The sequence below is a fragment of the Psittacula echo genome, assembly GCF_963264785.1.
Source record: "Psittacula echo genome assembly, chromosome: 2".
NCBI classification, from domain to species: Eukaryota; Metazoa; Chordata; class Aves; order Psittaciformes; family Psittacidae; genus Psittacula; species Psittacula echo.
This window is the reverse complement of record NC_137737.1, coordinates 42,538,933-42,559,877: the sequence shown is the minus strand read 5'-3', so window position 1 is coordinate 42,559,877 and position 20,945 is coordinate 42,538,933. Positions and strand designations below refer to the sequence as shown.

The 20,945-nt window shown below is 38.9% G+C and overlaps 1 protein-coding gene across 1 annotated transcript in view; it reads right to left on the bottom strand.

Annotated features, from left to right (window-relative positions):
• LOC308217434 (myosin-IIIa-like) overlaps positions 1–18,253 on the bottom strand; it is a gene marked incomplete at its 3' end in the record, with an annotated part of 39,486 nt that extends 21,233 nt beyond the window's left edge. Inside the window, exons 1-2 of the mRNA XM_080610504.1 lie at positions 17,910–18,253; positions 13,710–13,844 (exon numbers count right to left, since the gene is read on the bottom strand). Coding sequence (XP_080466630.1) covers positions 13,710–13,844; positions 17,910–18,077 — 303 coding nt within the window. The 5' untranslated portion in view covers positions 18,078–18,253. The remainder of the gene's footprint in view (positions 1–13,709; positions 13,845–17,909) is intronic.
• Between the last annotated feature and the right edge of the window lie 2,692 nt (positions 18,254–20,945).

The window sequence follows — 20,945 nt, the reverse complement described above, 5'->3', positions numbered from 1 at the left end:
ACCCAGCTTATCCATTTCTCTCTACTGAGCTCTTCTTGATTCTGATACCCATTTAATAAGGATTCAGCATCGGCTTTGCTTTTAAGAAAACTAGCAGTTGCACCTTTGTTAGGGTTATTACAGCCTTTAATCTTCCAACTGCTCCTGATTTGTGCATCTGTACTAAGCTGTCAGGTAACATTTGCTTGCATTCTGCAGTCTTCAAGGTGCTTTCATCTTATTTCAGTAGCTTGGATGAGAATAGCAGGGCAACTACAATTACTACCTGCCTTGTCTTTAAAGGCTGCACAGGCATAAATGACTGGGTAGCACATCACATATGCACAACTTAACAGCATGCGTAAACGATAGTTACAGAAAAGTCACACTGTCATACCTCACTTTAATGTTATCATACACAAGAATGCTAAAAGCATCTTAGGCACTAATCTCTATTTTTTTCTCTATTTTTTTTTTTTAGAATAGACTAATAATCTGACCCGTTCCATTGATCTTGCAGTACAGACGCACTGCCAGTCTCTGAGCTGACTTTATCTTCCTTTTAGTACTGACAGCTGTAAGAACAAAAGATTCTTATTTGCTGCTGTTTTGTTGCCAAAAAACTACAGAAATATAGGAGTAAAGGGGACCCTGAGAAATAATTTAGTCCACTTTATTTGCATTGCATAGAAATCTGGTACTTTCACAGAATCAGATAATAGTTTGGGTTGGAAGGGACCTTAAAGATCATCTAGCTCCAAACCCCTTGCCATGGGCAGGGACACCTTCCACTAGACTAGGTTGCTCAAAGCCCTATTCAGCCTGGCCTTGAACACTACCAGTGATGGGGCAGCCACAGCTTCTCTGGGGAATCTGTGCCAGTGTCTCACCACCCTCACAATGAAAAACCTGTATCTAATCTAAATCTCTCCTCTTTCAGCTTAAGGCCATTCCCCCTTGTCCTGTCACTACAAGCCCTCGTAAAAATTCCCTCTCCAGATTTCTCGTTGGCACCCTTTATGTACTGGAAGCTGCTGTAAGGTCCTCCCTGAGCCTTCTCTTTTCCAGGCAGAGCAAACTCAATTCTCTTAGCCTGCCTTGATGGGAACAGTGCTCCAGCCAGTCCTCGACAGATATTTGTCTAACCTGCTCCTAAAACTCTCGCATTAAGGGAGACTCCAATCTTTCTAAGTAGCCTGTTTCTGTGTTTCACTAGCCTGAAAGTTAAAGCATTTTCCTACTATACAACCTGAATATTTTTTGCTTCCAATAGAACTGCTTTATTTTTGTCCTTCCTTCCAGTAGTCTTTGATAATGAATTATCATTATTCTCTACTTAACACTATCTCTGTCAGACTACTGTCATGATATGTCATTCTTCTTTTTTTTAGGCTGCACAAACTTAGTTGCTGAAACCTTTTGAAATCATCCATGTTTTCTAAATTTAGACTGCCTGCAATTTGCCACTGATGTTTGCTCCACACTGCATGCAGAATTCCTTTGGAACTCTTGTCTTAGCAGGGAAGAGCTGAACAGAAGACTCCATTTCTTCTTCCCATGGATAGCAGTACTTTTCATGTGTCTACTGACCTTTGTTTTCTGTGATTCAAAAGAATCCCTCCAGTATTCAAAACTGTGAATCTGATGCTACCCTCCAATGTGCCTGTAATTAAACTAGGCATCCACTCTCAACTTTTTATGTGGACTTTGTTTCATCACCCAAGTTGTTAATGAACAGAGCAAAAGCAGATGCCCATTTGAGACTCTCCCAGCCCAAAAGTGAACAACTGAATCCAGTTTTATGAAAAGAGCTTTATTGTTTATGTATTTCCACATTTTCCTCACAAGAATGTCACACAGGACCATATCAAAACCTTACAAAAGACACATCTCATATACTGCTTTCCCCTTGCTACACCAGTTACCCTGCTTAAAGAAAAGATTTTATCCTGGCACAATCTAAGTCGACCACTTCTCACATTACTGGATTCTGGGTATTTCTACAGTGGTTTCTATTAACTTGTGCTGGAATAGTTGTGGATATCACAGTTAAACAGACTGGTTTGTATTTCCCTAGGTCATTATTTTTCCTCCCTTTGTATATTAAACACCCTTGTATCTCATTTCTGTTGTGTCTTAGTAATATAATCTTGTCATTACCACTCTCCACATTAGCCTCTCTTGAGTTGATCCTTAAGTGCCCGTACCTTAGCTGTGCATGTTTGTTTCTTCTATTTGAAGGCATTCTGAAATATTAAAATAAACAAACCCCGATCCATTCTTACTCATCTCATACTGTGTTTTTTCTTTTCTCTGCAGCAGCTAATTTGCTATTGTGTGTTTAATGTCTTTTAGTAACTGCCAGCTACCTTGCTTTCCCTCATTTTTACACTACGTTACTAAGCACAGTACTTATCAGTTTGCCAAGCTGGGTAAAGCATACTCTCCTGAAGCCCATTATCCTTACCCTGCTGTCCCATCATCCTTCCTTTCCTCAGAAGAGTGAACAAAATTATTTGGTATATTTTCCACTTAAATTTCCTTCCATCTTCAACTTTTCAAATGAGTTCTCAATTAAAATGAATCAGCCTGATACAGCCAATTCCTCAGTCACTTTCTTTGTCTTGTCTCCAAGACAGAATTTGATGGACTGTCCATCTCACAATGCTGGCTGTCGCACAGCGTCAGCTGTGACCAGATCAACTCCTGTTCTTTGCCTATGATGTGACATGCTTTCATAAGTATTACTGCCAAAGAGCACATTCCACTGACAGCACCTGACACCTAGTACAAATACTTGAAGGTCCTTGTGAAGACTTATGGGGAACTAAATCAGTTTCTTCAACAGGCCAAGTGGTTCAATATGCAGCGCAGATTTAATTTCACCTCAAATGGAAGAAAGATATACACTGGGGTTCCTATTTTTCCTAATAGCAATACAAGATAACCATAACCAAAAGAAACTATAGCAATGCCCTATGCTTTTAGGTAAAGCTGATTACTTTGAATTTTACCCAAATGAAACATATCACTAAACCAGACATCTTTCCTGAGTTATTTAGCTTCAGTGATCACAAACCATGTGGTATTTATAATTTTGCTCTCTTACATGATCTAGCACCTTCAGGGCTGTGTTAGTCACAGCCTCATGGGTGTTTTGTTGTTGCTTCTGATTTCTTCACTTTCAGTTTGGCTTTTAACTTCTTATTTTCTTTGTCAAGTGCATGCACTGATAAGACAGCTGGCCAGAGGAAAAATTTGCCTATTCCATCTTATGCAATGCCAGCTTTCACAGCCGCTTATTTTTCTCAGGACATAGATATCTCAACCTCACGCTGTGGATAAATAGAAAAAGCCGCATCTATGCCCATATTGTAGCTTTCTAAATTTCTTCTTTCAACCTCAGCAGAAGTGAATGAAGTCACTGGACTTTACATAAACAGGAAAAAAAAAGCAATAAGCCCCTCAAAGCAGGATTTATTCTGTTCTAAAGCATTTGTAATATTGTTTTGTCTCTAACAGAATGAAAAAAAGCAAGTAGGCAACAGCACTGTACAAAAGGTTTATGGGGAACATCTTGGCTGAATTCCCCTGCTAGCTACTTCTGATGTAAACTTCATATTGCACCATCCCATAATTTAAATTCTTTATGTTACAATACATTTTCATCCCCATGAAGTTGCTAATGAAGAAATCAATGTTATCACTTGTTTACATACCTTCCTCAAAAGAGTATACAGCTGAACTGGTATCAAGTTATGATTTGGAACAGTGCTATGTAAAGCAACTGAGATCTAATTCACCACATAATATATTTACAATAGAAATTCTGAAGGAGCTTCAACTACAGCTTCGCAGCCTGACAAGAGTGTAACACTGGGTTCAAATTTATTTAAAAAAATGAAATAAATGGAAGGATCACTGTGCAAAATCACAACTAACCTAACTACAAAACTGAAAGGCACTGGTCAGTTATAAGCCCAGAACTTTGTGAGCAAATGCAAGAGGCAGCTTATCAAGACAGAACATTTTGACATAAAAAACAGTGCAATTCATCATTTTATTATACACAAGGAAGAGTGGTAAAAATAACATTTACAGTGCAAAACCATTCACTTGGCAAGGGATAAAAAGCAGGGCCTAAGTTAGGGATCAGTAATGTTAACAGAAGTATTTCTACTGACTGCTGCGAGCTTAGCTGAGGCTCTGGAAAACACACAGAATCTTGTAAGCAAATAAGGCCGCCTGCGGAGACAGTGAGCACTTCACAGCTTTCACTGCTTGCTCAGAATCACGTTGCTTTTGTTCATTCTTCACCAATTAAGAAAAGTTTCAAAGCACCTTCTTCTTTTGTAGCATCATTTCTACATGATTTGGGGTCGAGACAGTAGTTCCAAGTACTGCCATGTCCACACTACACATAATTCATTTTATGTCTACGTTCCTACATAAAGACAGTAATTTAGTGTAATTTAAATTACTGCAATAGAAATCTTCTCTATTGAGTTTGAAAGAATGGCTGGGGAAGCACTGCTCCAAACAATGGGGCTTGTTGAAAGGCTCCTTTCATAAAAGGAGTGAAGCTGAAACACACTCAGCCAAAATGCAATTCTTCTTCCAGAAGCGTGCAGGACAGGACAGCTCTAGGAGTTGCCTGCCTCTCTCTGGTGACTACAAAAGGAATTACTGCAACTCCGTAAATGTCATGGGAACCTATCACAGCGAGAGTGTCCTGAAGATATTCCAAAACATTCTTAAAGAGAATTTTGTAAGAGCCAAAAGGATGCTAAACTCAAAAGACCTGGGGTCTTTTTAAATAAACTACTGGAATGATTAACTCTGAGAGACTAGATCAGACAGAACTGAAATTAGAGTGCTCTGTAAACCAAGCTCTTCCTGCTTGGTATGCAAGGCAGTTCCTTGCTTCCAGGGTTTGGTTTCACCCAAGTCAGCAGCTTTCTGAATTGCAATAAATGCTGACATCCTTTCTGGAGCACAGGAAACTTTCCTTTTTGTCACCACTGACACCTGGCTGCTTCCTGCAGGTCCTTGCTCCTTTTTCCTTGCTACACTATTCTTCTATAACCTTCAACTCAAGCCCTCTCTGGCCAACAAAAGACAAGGATGAGGAGACCTTTCTACACTACAAACAAGTCCATTTACTCCAGTCACTCCCTGTATAAAGGGACCCAACCTGTAAACTGAGAACTAACACAGCAAAATTATATTGTCTATCACACTTGAATTTAAGTGTTTAAACCTCAGATGTCTGAAGCAAAGAGACAAGCCTTAGCCAAAGCACTAAGATGATCGATGCCGTTCCTCACTAGAGCTAAAGAAGGTTTGATAATCTGGGATTTCACCAAAAGCTCTACAAATGTAAGGTTTGGATTTCATGGTGGGTTTCCTGTGTTTTCATTTTTGTTGTTGATTTTTTTTTTAAAAAAATAACTTCACATCTTTAGTAAAATTGTGATCAAAAATGTATAGAAAATGAAATTAAGTTAAATATTAGAATGTGAGAGCATAGTATTCGCATGCTATCCAATGACATGGTGGAATGGTAAAACTCTGTTTGGGGTTTTTCTAGGCTTTCGCTTTACTCCATGATGGCAAAAACTGTTAGAGTTTACATAGAACCAGCTTTTTGTATGTGCAGTATTCTCCAGCAAGGTGAGCCATAATGTATGCTCACCAGCTGTTTAAAAGATGTGGACTGTGGAAACAACAGTGCAACATGAAATAGTCATTATTTCAGAAATCACGAGTTTTTACTAAAACTTCGAAGCATCAAATGATAGTTGTAGCCACACAACTTTGATCTTGAGAAAATAGGATATAATTTGAGAGTGAAAAATTGCTATAATTGGGAAGCAAAGAGGGATACATTAGAAATGAAAAAATGAAGGATAATTCAGACATGTAATGGATCAAAATATTCAGAGTTAGTCTGAATGGAGCAATTATAACCAAAGACATTACTGAAAAATGATCCATGTTGAGAAATATGAAAAAGCAATTTTCAATGGTTTAATTTTTCTTCTATACGTGCCATTTGGAAATACCTGATAACATTTAGACAGATGACAACTCTCTTCCCCCCACCTCACTCACTGTAAACCACAAATGGACGAGTTATTTTCCACTATGCTAATTTCCTGAAAGATTATTGTTTTATACTAAATCTTCCACACCAAAAAAGTTGCATATATTCTTTCTTATTATAGCTTTTATCATATATTCTATTATACAGATCAACTTCCAACCAAAGGCTTTTTTAAACTCCACAAACTTGCCTTTATTCCCTTAGATGGAAAAGTATCTGCATATATTAGCTGCTGTATCTTACAAAAGCGTACCCTTCAGTGATATGCTGTAGTGGTCGTCTTGGCAGTCCTGGAGTAATGGTTGGACTTGATGATCTTAAAGGTCTTTTCTAACCTAGTTGATTCTATGATTCTACACTGTAAACATGCCAAAGGAAAATCCTAAATAAATTATTCATTTGTACATACCACAAGGTCCTCTATTTCATGTAAAAGAGAAGCAACTGATATAGCAGTGTCTCTAGTTTATCGCAGATAGGCTTATCTCTTTGAAAGAGAAAATGAGACTATTGGGTCCTGCTTCTAGGCATTCCCACAGATCCTGTGGTGCTCACTCCAGCAATCGCTTGTTACTTACGAAGGCCTTGTACAAAAATGCATATCACTGAATTTGCTTTTTCCCACTCTTGCCAAAACTATTCCAGCAATAAGAAGAACTCCAGTTTCCATACTCTTACCTATTCCTTACAATTGTATTATTGCTTAAAGACAAAACCTTCACTTGAATGGACTTCAACAATTGAAGGCCCAACAGCTTCAATGATATGAATTTGCCCGCTAAACTTCAGATATGCTAGTCTAAGTCACTCACAGTATCACAGTATGCTAGAGATTGGAAGGGATCTCAAAAGATCATCTAGTCCAATCCCCCTGCCAGAGCAGGAACACCTAGATGAGGTTACTCCTACTCCCACCATGTGACATCCAAAAAGGATATTGTACGATCAGCATCTACCCAGGCTCTGAGCCTTCCTGCAAGCTGTGAAGCTGCAGATATTTTCAGCCAATGTGTTTCCACATCAAGAACAAGCACTACCTGCTTTGCAACACTGACAGCAGTTCCTCTCTTCCTCTTCCACACACCGAGAGGTGCCGTGAACAGTGACAATACCATTAGCTGCAAAAGAAAAGAGATCAAGCTAATGGAGAGAAAAATGTTATACTGCCGGCTATCAGGATTCATCATGGCTCTGGAAACTCAGGAGAGACAAGGACAGAACTACCTGCCTCACTCTGCACTTTGCTTTTCTGTGCCCAGCCTGCTTTGGCACAAACAGCACTCTGTGCCTGGATGTAGAATAGAAGCAGAGCCTCATTGCTTTGGCCATGTGGGGGTGACAGCACATTCTGACCGCAAGAACCATAGGCATCTCCTGCCTCGTACATGTTACAGGACTCCCTGCCCTTTCAGACTGGGATATAGGAAGGAGGTAAAGGCATTGATAACTTCGTCAAGAAAGATTATCAAGATACAAAGGTTTTAAAAATACTGATCTATTTATATAACACAGAGAACTTGCCAGTCTCCTTATAGGGCTCATAAAGTCAAAATTAATGAGTCAGAAGTAAATATACTGTTGCCTACTGCAAAAAGAATCTCTCTTGGGTTTGGTTGGTTTGGGGCAGGGAGGAGTGGTGGTGTTTCTTCCAGTTTCTTGTCTCTCTTCGTGTTTTACGTCACCCAGTTCCAGAGTTTTACATCTCCCAGCTCTCAAACAGCTGAAGCCTCATCCATGTTAAGCTACAGAATAGCAGTGAAACATTTGGGTGATGTGCCTCTGTCTTTCTTAATGCATGTGGAAGTAAGAAAAGGAGATGGATTTCATTAATACATTGTTGTCCTGATCCTGGAAATCCATACTGTGCTTCTGGCCATTCTAGCCTTATTCTTTAAAAAAGAAAAATATTGATACCTAGAACTTTGGACAGTGGTTTCTTCTCTTTTGTAGCAAACTACACTGCAATCTAGAATTGCAGTGTTAGTATATCAGCTCCCAGCAGAATAAAAGATAAATCTCCATTTCTCAAGGCAACTGGACCTGCTGAGAGTGGTATTTCTTGTATTTCTTTAGATAAATACACTCCATAGATAGGACAGTATATAACAGAGCAGAGGAATTTATTTTTTTGTTGTTGTTCTTTAAACGAGAAAGATGCACTTCAGTGAGTTTCACCATATGTTAGAATTACATGTGATGTCGAGAAGGCAACGTGATCAGAAATTGTTCCATGTAGAGTAGGTCAGTAAAGAATCCAAGACTATTAGCCACACTAGATTTGGGCATTAATTATACTAATTTTTCTCTATCTGACACATATGTAAATTATGCTGTCACTGTTCATTTATGATTCTGTGAGGAAAACTTATACATACATCATGAATTCTAGGGCTCTCTTCGTGACCACAGTCAGCATTTGCAAACATTTGGAAGCATCCACTATGTTAAACTTCTCTCTCCAAACAGCAGATACCACAGTGCAGCAGCACAGCAGACTCACTCCAGGAAAGATGCAGCAGTACAGATGTATTGTTCAGCATTCTTCATTTTACCCAGGAGTTACTGCCACATCATCTTCTCTTGGCCTTAGTGAGTTCTTAGCACTAAACAACCACCTCTGACCATGCCACTCTTTCCCTGAACCCTCATGCTGGCTGCCCATTCTCAATCGCATCAAACATGAGCTAGTTGCTTTTACTGTTGAGACCCACAGCAGTCTTTCCTTAGGCAGCAACAGGTCTACTCCTATCCTTGATTAACTCAGAGTGCTGGCATCCATTACTGGGTAACTGTAGGTACAACATGTCTTCCTTTCTGCTTTGAAGTAGCAGCCAAAACAAACAGAAAACCACAGCACTATCCTCCTTCAAATCCTTCTTAATAACTCTTCTCTGCTACAGTGGTGACAAACGCTTGCAGCTGCTTGAGATCACCACTGACTTCTGTTACCTTCTTGGCTCTCCATTTCCAAATCCATTTGTTGTATCTGGTTTAAAGCTGTGATGTAAGCTCTTGCTAGGAAGGCTCACTTTTAGGATTGGAAAGGAGTAATTGATATTCTATACATTGTGCTGAGCTCTCCATCTCTGGGCAAATTCAAAAATGTAATTCTTCTAAAGGATCTGCACAAAACCAGAAAGGACTTATATCAGAGGGTCTCAGCTTGTTACATACACATTGTATGTGACTCATAGGACAACTGCAACAGCCCCTATAACTGGTAATTGAGTGGGAACTACACTGATTTCTACTCTGCGTCCATCACAGAACAACATTCTCTGTTAGACAGGTTCTTTCTCAGTTCTTAAGATTTTAAGCATTTTGGCTAGATGTGCAAGCTTTCCCAGGCCAGCCAAGCCACTGGAATTAATCCAGTAGCAATGAGCTATCATTACCCTGGTACAGCAGGTTGGCACTTTAATCTTTTTTTCCATATGGGTCTACCTATACAATTGTTACAGTGTCCTCACTCTGATCAAATGGAATCCATACCACGGGTCTGTACCTCATCTATGTTTGTGAAGAGAGTACCAGGTGAATTGATTCACTAAACTTATTTTGTGTTCTAGTTTAATTCAAACCCCTTCTGTTTACTGGGTTCAATGATTTTGTCCTTTCTGAAAAGGCAACACAAATAGAAGCTTCCCAAGGATTTAAAAAGAGAATTTAGATATTTCTAAGTTCAAAATCTTTCCTCTTGGTGTTAACTTTGAAAGATCAAAGGAAAGTAACAAATTTGAACCACTTCAGGCAAATTTTAAATTAGCAAACACAGCTGCCAACTGGATCACCATAATCCTTTATTATAATCTTTCTGCAATTCTTTTGAGTTATCAGTGTCTGGTTAGCAGGTTCAATTAATATCAAGAAACATTCAGAAGATCAGACTCAAAGTATACCACTTTGCCTGCAACAATGCAGAATGATACAAGTTACCAATGCATTAAATTAATTAAAACAAATAATTAAAACTAAGTTAATTAAGTTATTTATTTTAATTAAATTATTATTTAATGCATTTATTTTCCCATGTTAAAAGGCTGAGGCCACGGGAAGGCTAATGTGCCACTTCTTCAGAAAAGGAGATTCCAGGCACAAGCTATTCTAGAGTTTCACGTGATTTCTCTGATGAAGATTACCCTACAACAAGAAAAGGTTTCTACATGAGAACAAAGATGAATCAGGTTCATTCCAGTCAAGACTGGGCATAACCAGTGCCTGTACAGATTGCACTAGCTACTGAAATACTGTTTGTGAAGGTACTTTTTAGCATTAGAGCTGATCAGAAAACAGAGCTAGCAGTCTTACTGGAAATTGTAACGTATTCTTCCCTCTCAAATGAACAGGATTCTATATTTATTGCCATACATTGAAAAATATTTAGATTTGGAAATGTCTTCCTAATGTTGAAAACACTATATTCTACTATATGGAATATGATACATAGAAATAAGGATATAATAATGACACAAAAATTAAACTTCCATGCCCTAAAAGAAGACTGCACAGCATGGCAGTAGCATCAAATTTAGTGTGTCCATAAATGGATAGTAAACAGAATAGTCTGGGACATCCTTAATACAACAGTCATGGTTGCTGGAGAGCATGAGGGAAATTGACTGAAGAAAAACTGGACAGACTTTTCCTACATAGCATCTTCTAGTGCCACCATAGGAGACAAAATGTTGTGCGACACAGACCACTGGTCTAACTCAGCAGGGCATTGTAAATGCTCTCGAAATGGTCATGTACACACTTGGAGAACAAAACCACCTATAAAGAATATTTTGTCAGTCTTCTTGACATTCAGCACAAAGGGATGCCCTTCTGTAACTTCTTGGCAATTCCCTCTACCTCTCCGGAAATGAGGGGTTTCTACAAAATGCTTTGATGTTACAAACCTGTATTTTGGGGTGGGAAGTCGCTCTACTCAAATCTTTTTTTTTTTTTTTTTAACACCAAGCTAAGGTTTAACTCATTAAAGCAATTTTTTTCCCTATAAAATAATGCCTGTTCCTTCTATTTCGTATAAAAATATACTGAGAATTATAAAACATACTAGCTTACTTATGTGGCTCACAAACCAAAATCCATCTCATATATGGCATGCATAATTGTGTCTTTTAAAAATGGACTAAAATGCTTCTGAAAGGTCTACATCATCTGTGTAGGAAATGAACTACAGAAATACATTGCATTATGATTCTTGGTCTCTGACTTACAGTAGCAAGTAAAAGCTGTGTAATACCTACCATTTACCTTGCTGTGGTATTTTCAGCCTTCACTCAGTCTTGACTAGGTTGTTATTTGCAGCAGATCTTGGCCAAGGGCTGTGCCACTTGTTCTCCCCACCTGCCTTTGACCCACAGGCTCACCTGTAGGGCCTAATATGTTTTATCTCTCTGTTCCATCTTCATCAGCTGATTTCTAATTATCTCAGATCTATTCCCTTCTGAACTAACATCCAGAGCAAAAAGAAATGGGCTACAGCATATGCTGCCTTAGCTGTGTCACCATACTGGTGTGGGCTGACATGAAACTGCTAAGCTGATTCACCCCAAGTACATACTCAAGTGATTTCAGCGCAAACTCAATAGGCCAGTTTCTTCTGCCTGCAGCTCTGGACACATGTGACAAAGCTTAATATACATGGTAAGCATCCTCCCTCCACAATATTCTTCATTACAAATGTGATTAGAACAGCATCAACACAGGAGCAGATGTTCAGCGTATCTGAGTGCAGCCTATGGAGAGGGGGGATTTCTGAAGTGAGAGTTGAGCACTGTTACTCTGAACAGTTGATAACTTTATTGAGAGAAGGAGATGAGAAAGTCTTCCTCCTTGATATCAAACTCAACAAATCTAAATTTCAAGACTGGATTTTCTTCTTCAGAGGACACAACAGTTCTGAAGTGAAAATGCTCTTTTATGATAAAATAAATTAAAACAAAACAAAAACAAAGCAACAGAAACAGAGTGCTCTGTAATCTAAAGCAAAGACTAATCACCACCTTTATGAATTTAGACACAAATTTTTAAAAAACCCTAAAACCATGAAAACCAAAAAAACACACCAAAACAACCCAAAGCAACAAGACAGAATGGAGATGATTATGATATTTCATTCTTATCAACTCTAGGACACCTAAATAGCCACTGTGAAAAACAAACTGCAATGGCTCTATAAAGGTGCATACGAGCTGAAAGGGAGGTGACATTTTAATAGAGGAATCTTTTCCACAACAGTTTTATTTCACAGGTACCTTTACTAAAGGGAAAGCTTCATCAAAATCACCACTGGAATTTATTTTTTTACTTATGGATGTCTACACACACACACCCCAACTGAAATCCATTGTATTCATGGATCTACATGTGCAGTGACAGAAAGCATGCAGGACTACCCCACACACTCATACTAGCAGTTGCACACGTACAGATTGGCATGCAAAGTATAAATATAAAAATTATACTATGGATGTAGGTTTGTGGTTTTCACATTAAGAAAATAAATCCATGTGAAATATAAAAGGTAAAATATAAACACTTTACTGTTTCCTCACAGTCTGTTCCATCCTGGCAGTTTGGCATCCATCCTTTACAGGCCAGAAGTTTCACAGATGGAGTTTCAACTGCCCAGCAGACACAACAGAAGCTAGATCTTCAAAGATGCTCGCTGCACAAAGAGCTGACATCTTTTGATGCCAGTCTAGCCTAATAATTTACTATTTCCAAGGCAAACTTCTTAAAAACATCTTCCCAATGCAAGTTAGAAGAATTTGGAAAAGCTTTTAGAACTTGAGTATTTTTAGAGCTTTCCAGGATTAGGTAACATTGTATCACTGAGATATTTGGCAGGAGATTTTTATTCACTTACCTGACAAATCATAAAATATAACCAATTCTCCAATCTCAACCTTATCAAACACTGATCAAACATCAGCAAGAGCTTTGATTGTTATGAAAGGCACACTATTCCTTTCAGAGACATTCTTCTTTTTCCTCTGGGGAGAGGAGGCAGTTTTTGCAGAATAGGTTATAGTAGATCTATAAAAACTGTAACAGTCAAGCTCTTTGCTCCCAGACTAGTCAAAACTAATGACTGAAACACTCAAATCACAGGCCTTACCTTGCACTGACTCCATTTGTGGAAATCCTGCTGCATTCAACAGTATTTGAGCAGTAGCCTGTTTTTATTGACTTATCTATTTGTGCATTTACTTACATAAAAAAAAAAAAAAGGGCAATTCAATTAATTAATTTCTATAATTTTATTTAGGAAAAAAATCACCATAGTGGTTTCTTTAACTTTTATGTCCCATCTTAGTCATATTTAAAGAAATACTATTAGAGAAAGATTCCCATGACAAGACTTTCACCAAAGAAAGATTTTATGCAGCAAGTTCTATGAAGCCATATCAGAATTTATATCCTAATTCTGAAGCCACAGCACTATCAGTATAATACCAAAATAAGAATGCTGAACTCTGAGCAGACCATTAATTCAGGACACTGTAGAGACTGAACAGCAGCATTTATCACTTCACATGCAACCACTACTGAGTTTATACTCAACATAAGAATGCCAACTGGAAGAAAACTCTTATTTTTCCAAATTGTTTACCTCAAGAACTAGCCAAAGCTGGTCTCCATTCTTCACATCTTTTTTATAGTACATGCCATAGAATTTGACTACATTGGGATGATCAGAGAGAGCTTTCAAAATGTTGTACTCGGCTTCAATTTCTTCATCAATATCCTAGTGTCACAAATGAGAAATACACAGAGGTTAATAAATAAATAATGGTATCCATTTAAAAAACCCAGCACATAACACTTCTGTCTATTCAAACACAGTTTGAAATACAGCAAGGGAAAAAAACCCCATGAATTTGCAGATCTTTAAGCAAAAAAAAACCCAAAACCCACCAAAAAAAAAAAAAAAACCCAAACAAAAAAAACCCCCAAACCCAGAAAGTCAAAAGCCAAAAATCTACACACAAAACATTGTCTTAGGGAAACTGGAAGAGAATTAGCCCCCTATCCTATTGTGATTTAATACGGGTTTGTGTCTCCTGAGGGGTACTCAATTTTATGAGATTTTTACTATTATAAGGAGAAACGAAAATAAGAGAGAATGAAATTAATAGAATATTCATTCTGTACATACTAAAAAGAAAAATCTTCCTCTGTATTTTATGAAGGAAGAAAACTTTAAATATTTGGTTATATTTAACATATTTCCCTGTATAAGAGTTCCTCTTGTAGAGGTGGTACAGGGAATATTTTCATGTGAACTTAGACATAGGATGATTTGGTTAAAAGCCCTAAAGTACAATAGTATTTACTTAATAGTCCGAAGAACAAGACTAAGAGCATTCTCAGTTCCATCTTTATGTATTCGTATTTCAACACCTTCGCTTTCCTGTTTCAGTTTCAAAAAGCTGAGCTGTTATTCAACACAAAGAATCTAAGAGCTCTAAAGGATTCAACATGAAGTGCTTATTTCAGTTTCACATCACCCATGATCAAATAGTTTCCCAGTTTAATGTGGAAATATCACTTAAATCAAGTGAAATAAACCACATTTCTTCTGCTTGTTTTCTTCAGTCCACCTCTCAAGTGGCAGAATTCTGAAACCCTTTTCAAAGAAAAAGAATCTAAAATGTAAAGAGAACATAGAAAGTATCTTTTTCTTCATTGCAATGGCTCCCTCTGCAGCCATTAATAATACTTTCAGTTTAAACAAAAAGAACTAGTTTATTGCTTTCACTCTATTTCTAATACAGGATTGCCATTTTAACAGTAACATGAAGGTTCAGCAGCTACCCCAGACATCCTGTAAATAGGAGGGGCTAAAGAAGAATACTCTTCTTAGAATAAAACCAAGATATTCAGATAAAAGATTCAAGTCTTGCAGTGTGATGTTGACTGCATTAGTGACTTCCATTTTTTTCATTCAAATAAGGAATCTGGTTTTACCAGTTACACATTTTCCCTCCTTCATTTTCTTATGTTGCATATTTATCCATCGTATTTCTTCTGTGTTCTTTACATTCTATTCCCTTTTCTCCTACTTAATCTATTTCTTTCCTCTAGTATCAGCTTTAACTACCTCTTCTTTCTTCCTGTCATCATCCTTTATCCTTTTCCTACAGCCTCCAAAGTGCACACAACTTCAAAAGCATCCACAACACCTTCAGTAATCCCTCTCTGCCATAGCCAGTTGCCATTTAAGAATCACTTCTGAACAACTGTGAAACAGATGAAAGCAGAAGCATTTCCTGCCATACAGGCATTTAGATGAACACCAACTAAAAGTCCTGCCTATTCATTGTAAGCACATGAACCTTGTTCACTGAAAGCAAGAGAGTCAAAAATAGTTTCCAATGCACTTGAATTAACCAAGATCCTTATCACCTGGCTGCAAATCATTATTACTTTGGGAGAGGTACATATTGCAGAGATGTCTCCCTTTGTTGCTTTGAAAGCATACCGACGTAAAAATCTGATGAACAAGAAACACAGCAAAGAAAATGCAAGCCACTATGTTATCACAAACTCATTTCATGGACTTATGGGCCATGAGATCCCAATTTGACACTATGTGATAAGCACAGGTAAACAAAGCCCTGTGTGGCTGTGCAGCTCGAGACCTGCAGCGTTTCATACAGTATGGCATGTTCTTCCCTCCCTGCCCAGAGGTTGTGCAATGGAAGCACAAGCCTCACAACCCTATATTGGAAGTGCAAAAGATGAGCTCAAAGGGGCCACTTGAAACAGAACAGTTCTTTGTCCAAGTTTCATAGGTCACTGTTCTCAAGAAAAATCCCAAGCCACATGCAACACCAGTGGGATATGCCTTTACAAACTAGGCTGATGTTCTTCCTTACTGTTTGAGCATTTATCTGTCATCCAACAAATGTCACAATTGAGAAGGGGAAGCCGTGCTTGACCAACCTCATAGACTTTTATGAGGAAATAACACAGTGGATGGGTGATGGCAGAGCGGTGGATGTGGTCTACCTCGACTTCAGCAAAGCATTTGACACAGTCTCCCACAGCATCCTCATAGCTAAATTGAGGAAGTGTGGTCTGAATGATCAGGTAGTGAGGTGGACTGCGAACTGGCTGAAGGAGAGAAGCCAGAGAGTTGTAGTCTATGGGGCAGAGTCTAGTTGGAGGCCTGTATCTAGTGGAGTGCCTCAAGGGTCAGTACTGGGACCAGTATTATTTAAAATATTCATCAATGATTTAGATGAGGGAATTGAGTGTACTATCAGCAAGTTTGCTGATGACACTAAGCTGGGAGGAGTGGCTGACACGCCAGAAGGCTGTGCTGCCATCCAGCGGGACCTGGACAGGCTGGAGAGTTGGGCAGGGAATAACTTGATGAAATATAACAAGGGAAAGTGTAGAGTCCTGCATCTGGGCAGGAACAACCCCAGGTTCCAGTATAGGTTGGGGAACGACCTGTTAGAGAGCAGTGTAGGGGAGAGGGACCTGGGGGTCCTAGTGGACGGCAGGATGACCATGAGCCAGCAATGTGCCCTTGTGGCCAAGAAGGCCAATGGCATCCTGGGGTGTATTAGAAGGGGGGTGGTCAGTAGGTCGAGGGAGGTCCTCCTTCCCCTCTACTCTGCCCTGGTGAGACCGCATCTGGAATATTGTGTCCAGTTCTGGGCCCCTCAGTTCAAGAAGGACAGGGACCTGCTGGAGAGAGTCCAGCGCAGGGCAACTAAGATGATTAAGGGAGTGGAGCATCTCCCTTATGAGGAAAGGCTGAGGGAGCTGGGTCTCTATAGTTTGGAGAAGAGGAGACTGAGGGGTGACCTTATTAGTGTATATAAATATATAAAGGGGGAGTGTCATGAGGATGGAGCCAGGCTCTTCTCAGTGGCAAACAATGATAGGACAAGGGGTAATGGGTACAAACTGGAACACAAGAGGTTCCACTTAAACTTGAGAAGAAACTTCTTCTCAGTGAGGGTGACGGAACACTGGAACAGGCTGCCCAGGGAGGTTGTGGAGTCTCCTTCTCTGGAGACATTCAAAACCCATCTGGACACATTCCTGTGTAACCTTATCTAGGTGTTCCTGCTCTGGCAGGGGGATTGGACTAGATGATCTTTTGAGGTCCCTTCCAATCTCTAGCATACTGTGATACTGTGAGAACAAAAACATACTCTACAACATATTTCCACCTCCCAATCACCTGTTGCTTTGTGTGTAGGTGCTATTTTCTTCGTATTTTCCATTTGAAAAGATGGATCCCTCTGTGATATCTACATAATTTGGCACATTATGGAAACACAGAACCAACAACATAAAGTATGCTATTTTATTTTTAAAATAGCATTCACAGCATGTAGCTAAAAGCATGTAGTCAAAATAGAAGCTTTCAGGTACATATAATGCACTTAGAAACTTGTAACTTTCTTGCTGGCTAGTGTGCAAATAAGAAAGGAATGGAAGCACCAGTAAAAATAGAAGCAGCTAGGACTCCTGGTACCAGAAAGAAAAATAATCAGCTCTGCTTCTGGAATTAAGGGATAAACACGAGGTAATCAAATGTAAAAGCAACAAACTTTAGGTATACTTCTAAATTCTACCACATGCAACCACTTCCAAGATCACTTATGGTTCAAAAAATGCATTGATAAATAGCCTGATACTTAGCAGGCTGAAGCAGTTTATTTCACCATCACTTCCAATGCAAATGATCTACCAAGATTTAAAAAGAAAGAAGCAGACAAACAAAAAAAGACCGCATAAATTCACTTACAATTAAAGAAGCACAAAACAAATAATTTAAGTAGCTTACGTGAACAGGATCCAAAATTTTGACTGCTGCTTTGCTGCCATTTTTCTTATTTAACACCTTGAAAACTTTTCCATATGTTCCTTTGCCAATAGTCTCAATTATTTCCCAGGTATCTGAAGGATCAGGAAAGCTATCAAATATGATTGTTTTCCCAGTCAATGGAAGCATCTCAGATGATGGCTCCTAGGAAGGAAGAAATTTTAATGTTCACTCACCAAATGGTTAATAGCAATTGTTTTCCTACAAATGCTAAGAGAAATACATATTCCAGTCTCAAACACTAGAAATGTTTTTGTATGTACTGTGCACTGAAAGCATAATGTCCAGCACTCCCTGAGATACATATAGGCACAATTCAGCCAGGACACTGACTGCAGCCTCTTCCTAAGGCATTACCTTTCCACCTCATGGGAGCTTTACCGCTTCCAGGCAAAGCATTCTCTTCACCAGAAAATGAACACAAATGAATTACAACATTTTGGGGAGAATTCTTTTTTTTTTTTTTTTTGTCTATTCTCAAATACTGTTTTGCTCAAAATTCTGTTTTGCTTTCTGTTTTTTTTTTGTTGGTTTTGTTTGTTTGTTTGTTTTAAATTACTTTATACATGTATAGAAATGCTTGCAATGAGGGACTTCATAACTGGGACTACACAAAATAATAAGAAAATTAAGGATGATAAAGGAATTAGGATTCATAATCCCAAACCCTTGCTTTGTGGGATTCAACAATGATGGAATTTCAACATTTCTCTACCTGAGCTTTAGTTTTTAGAATTGAGGTTAACTATTTGTTTAAGTTTTACTGGATACGTGATCTATAACTAGTGTTTTTGGGGGATGAAAAAAAACACAGAGAGCTCCTGCATAAGAAATGAGACCCTGTTTGAGCAGAAAGGGTGGACTAGATGACCTTTGGTGGTTCCATCCAGCCTCAAACATTTTGTGACTCTGAGACATGCAAATCCTATCAGGGTCTGCCTACACAGAAATTATTTTCTACAGATTATGTAGCTTTCCATCAAAATCCAGGGTCTCCTATGTCCCACATTACAAGAATACACAGTAACAGCCTTTGACCCAGGCAGGTTATGACAGGAGATAGGCAGAAGAAAGGAAGACTCATTTCCCCCTTTTCAAAGATGAGTACATAAGATGCAGGAATGCAAAGACCAGCCTGTGCTAGAGCCAAACAGGGAACTGATACCCTGAATCTCCAAATATACCTTTAAGCAAAGACCCACCCCTGTGCACAGAGGTTTTATAGCAAGAACATTCTAAAAAAAACCAACAGACATCATAACCTGCAGCTTCAGACAGCTCCCCAGGCTGTGTTAACTTCCTGTACATTAAAAGAACACAGCTGAAATTCATTGACTCCCAGAATCAATTGCTTATTTGTCTGTTGAGACTGGTACAAGGACAACTGTAAAAGGGTTTAGGAAACATGATCCTGTAGGTGCTATTTGGCTATCAGAGAACGTACTAGAGACACTGTCACATATACTTGCATTTTCCTCTGCAAATCACATCAGTTGCACACCATTTCGTCTTAAGAAAAGTCACCATATACTTAAAAACAATGCATTCAGTAGCTGTCATACTTAGTTCAATAATTTAAGAGTGCCATTACAGAAAGAATTTATTTACACTAATCCTTTGTTTTTGAATTTACAGCTTCAAAATCATAACTTGAGTAAGTCATACTGAACATCGTATTCCCTCACTTCCACCATGTTTAAGAACAAGCCTCTGCAGATAAATTGTTTAGCTTCCACTTCTGTTATTAAAAATATATGAAATGGAATGATTTCAAGTGTTCTGTTCTGGGTGATGAATAACGTTTTATTACATCTCAGTGAAGCCGAGAAAGCTGATAATGATTTAACCTCGTATATCAGCAATAAATTGGACTGTCCCTGGAATACGTCTGGATGCCCAAACAACTGGGTAATTTATCATACCCCTCACCATTAAAATTTTACTTTAAAAAAACAACTTACAACTTGATCCAAACTTCTGAGCTGGGAATGTACCCTTGAACTTCTATAAAACCCCTTTGAAATACTTCTGGTGTTCTCAGTGTGACAGTTCACTCAGCTTCTGCTCAGATTTTGTCAAACCTGGCTCCTGCTAAGGCCTGAGGCATGCTGGGAGCAGCACCACGTGGTCAAAGCCAGAGCACCAGGTAGGCAGGACAGGTGGCCAGAAAGAGCTAAAGGGCCAATATGCACCACGACCACCTGCAAATCACTGTGTCCTACAGACATTATCTTTTGTCTGGCAGTCTCCTCAGAATCTGTTGACTCAGGGAAATGATGTAGGCCAAGCCTCCAAGCTCAAAAGCATAAAACATCAGCTCACCCGAAAGCTTTTTAAGTGGATCCAGCAGTAGCTGGACTGCTGATGCCTTTCTGCTTCCCCGTGTGATATAGGGGACACCTACACTGCAATGGAGGAAGAAAAGATAAGCGCTTCTGCCCTCAGCATGGCAACTGTCTTCTTTTTTTTCCCCGTTTTTCTCCTAGTCACACAGATGAAGAGTTATGGGTTTTAAGTTATGAAGCCTTATAACGTGAATGGTGAATAAGTGAACTCGTGCTAAATCAATCTGGGCAAAAGGGGATTGAGCCCCTGTTTGTTGTGCTTGATTGTTCTATTTTGTAATGAGCTCATGAAATAAAGTTGAAACCACAGAGCACGTTGTCCAGTAAATTTAAGAGATCCAAATGGACTATGACAGAGTGATTAAATTCAGGGTACTTGAGGCTGGAAAATAACAGTTTTGTAGTTCCAAGACAACAAGCCAATGTGGTAGGGTGGTTTTCTTCCTCTAATAGGGGGATCTGATGTTAGTTATAAGAACAAATTGGATGATAATTATTATAAGCCAGCACCTATGTGACTTCTCATTTCCTAGGTCACCTCAAACATACACACCCTATGCAGCAGACCTAAGGTTGCATAGCAGAGATATCCAGTGACACAATTGTTTAATTTGGAAAAGACCTTTAAGATCATCGAGTCCAACCTTTAACC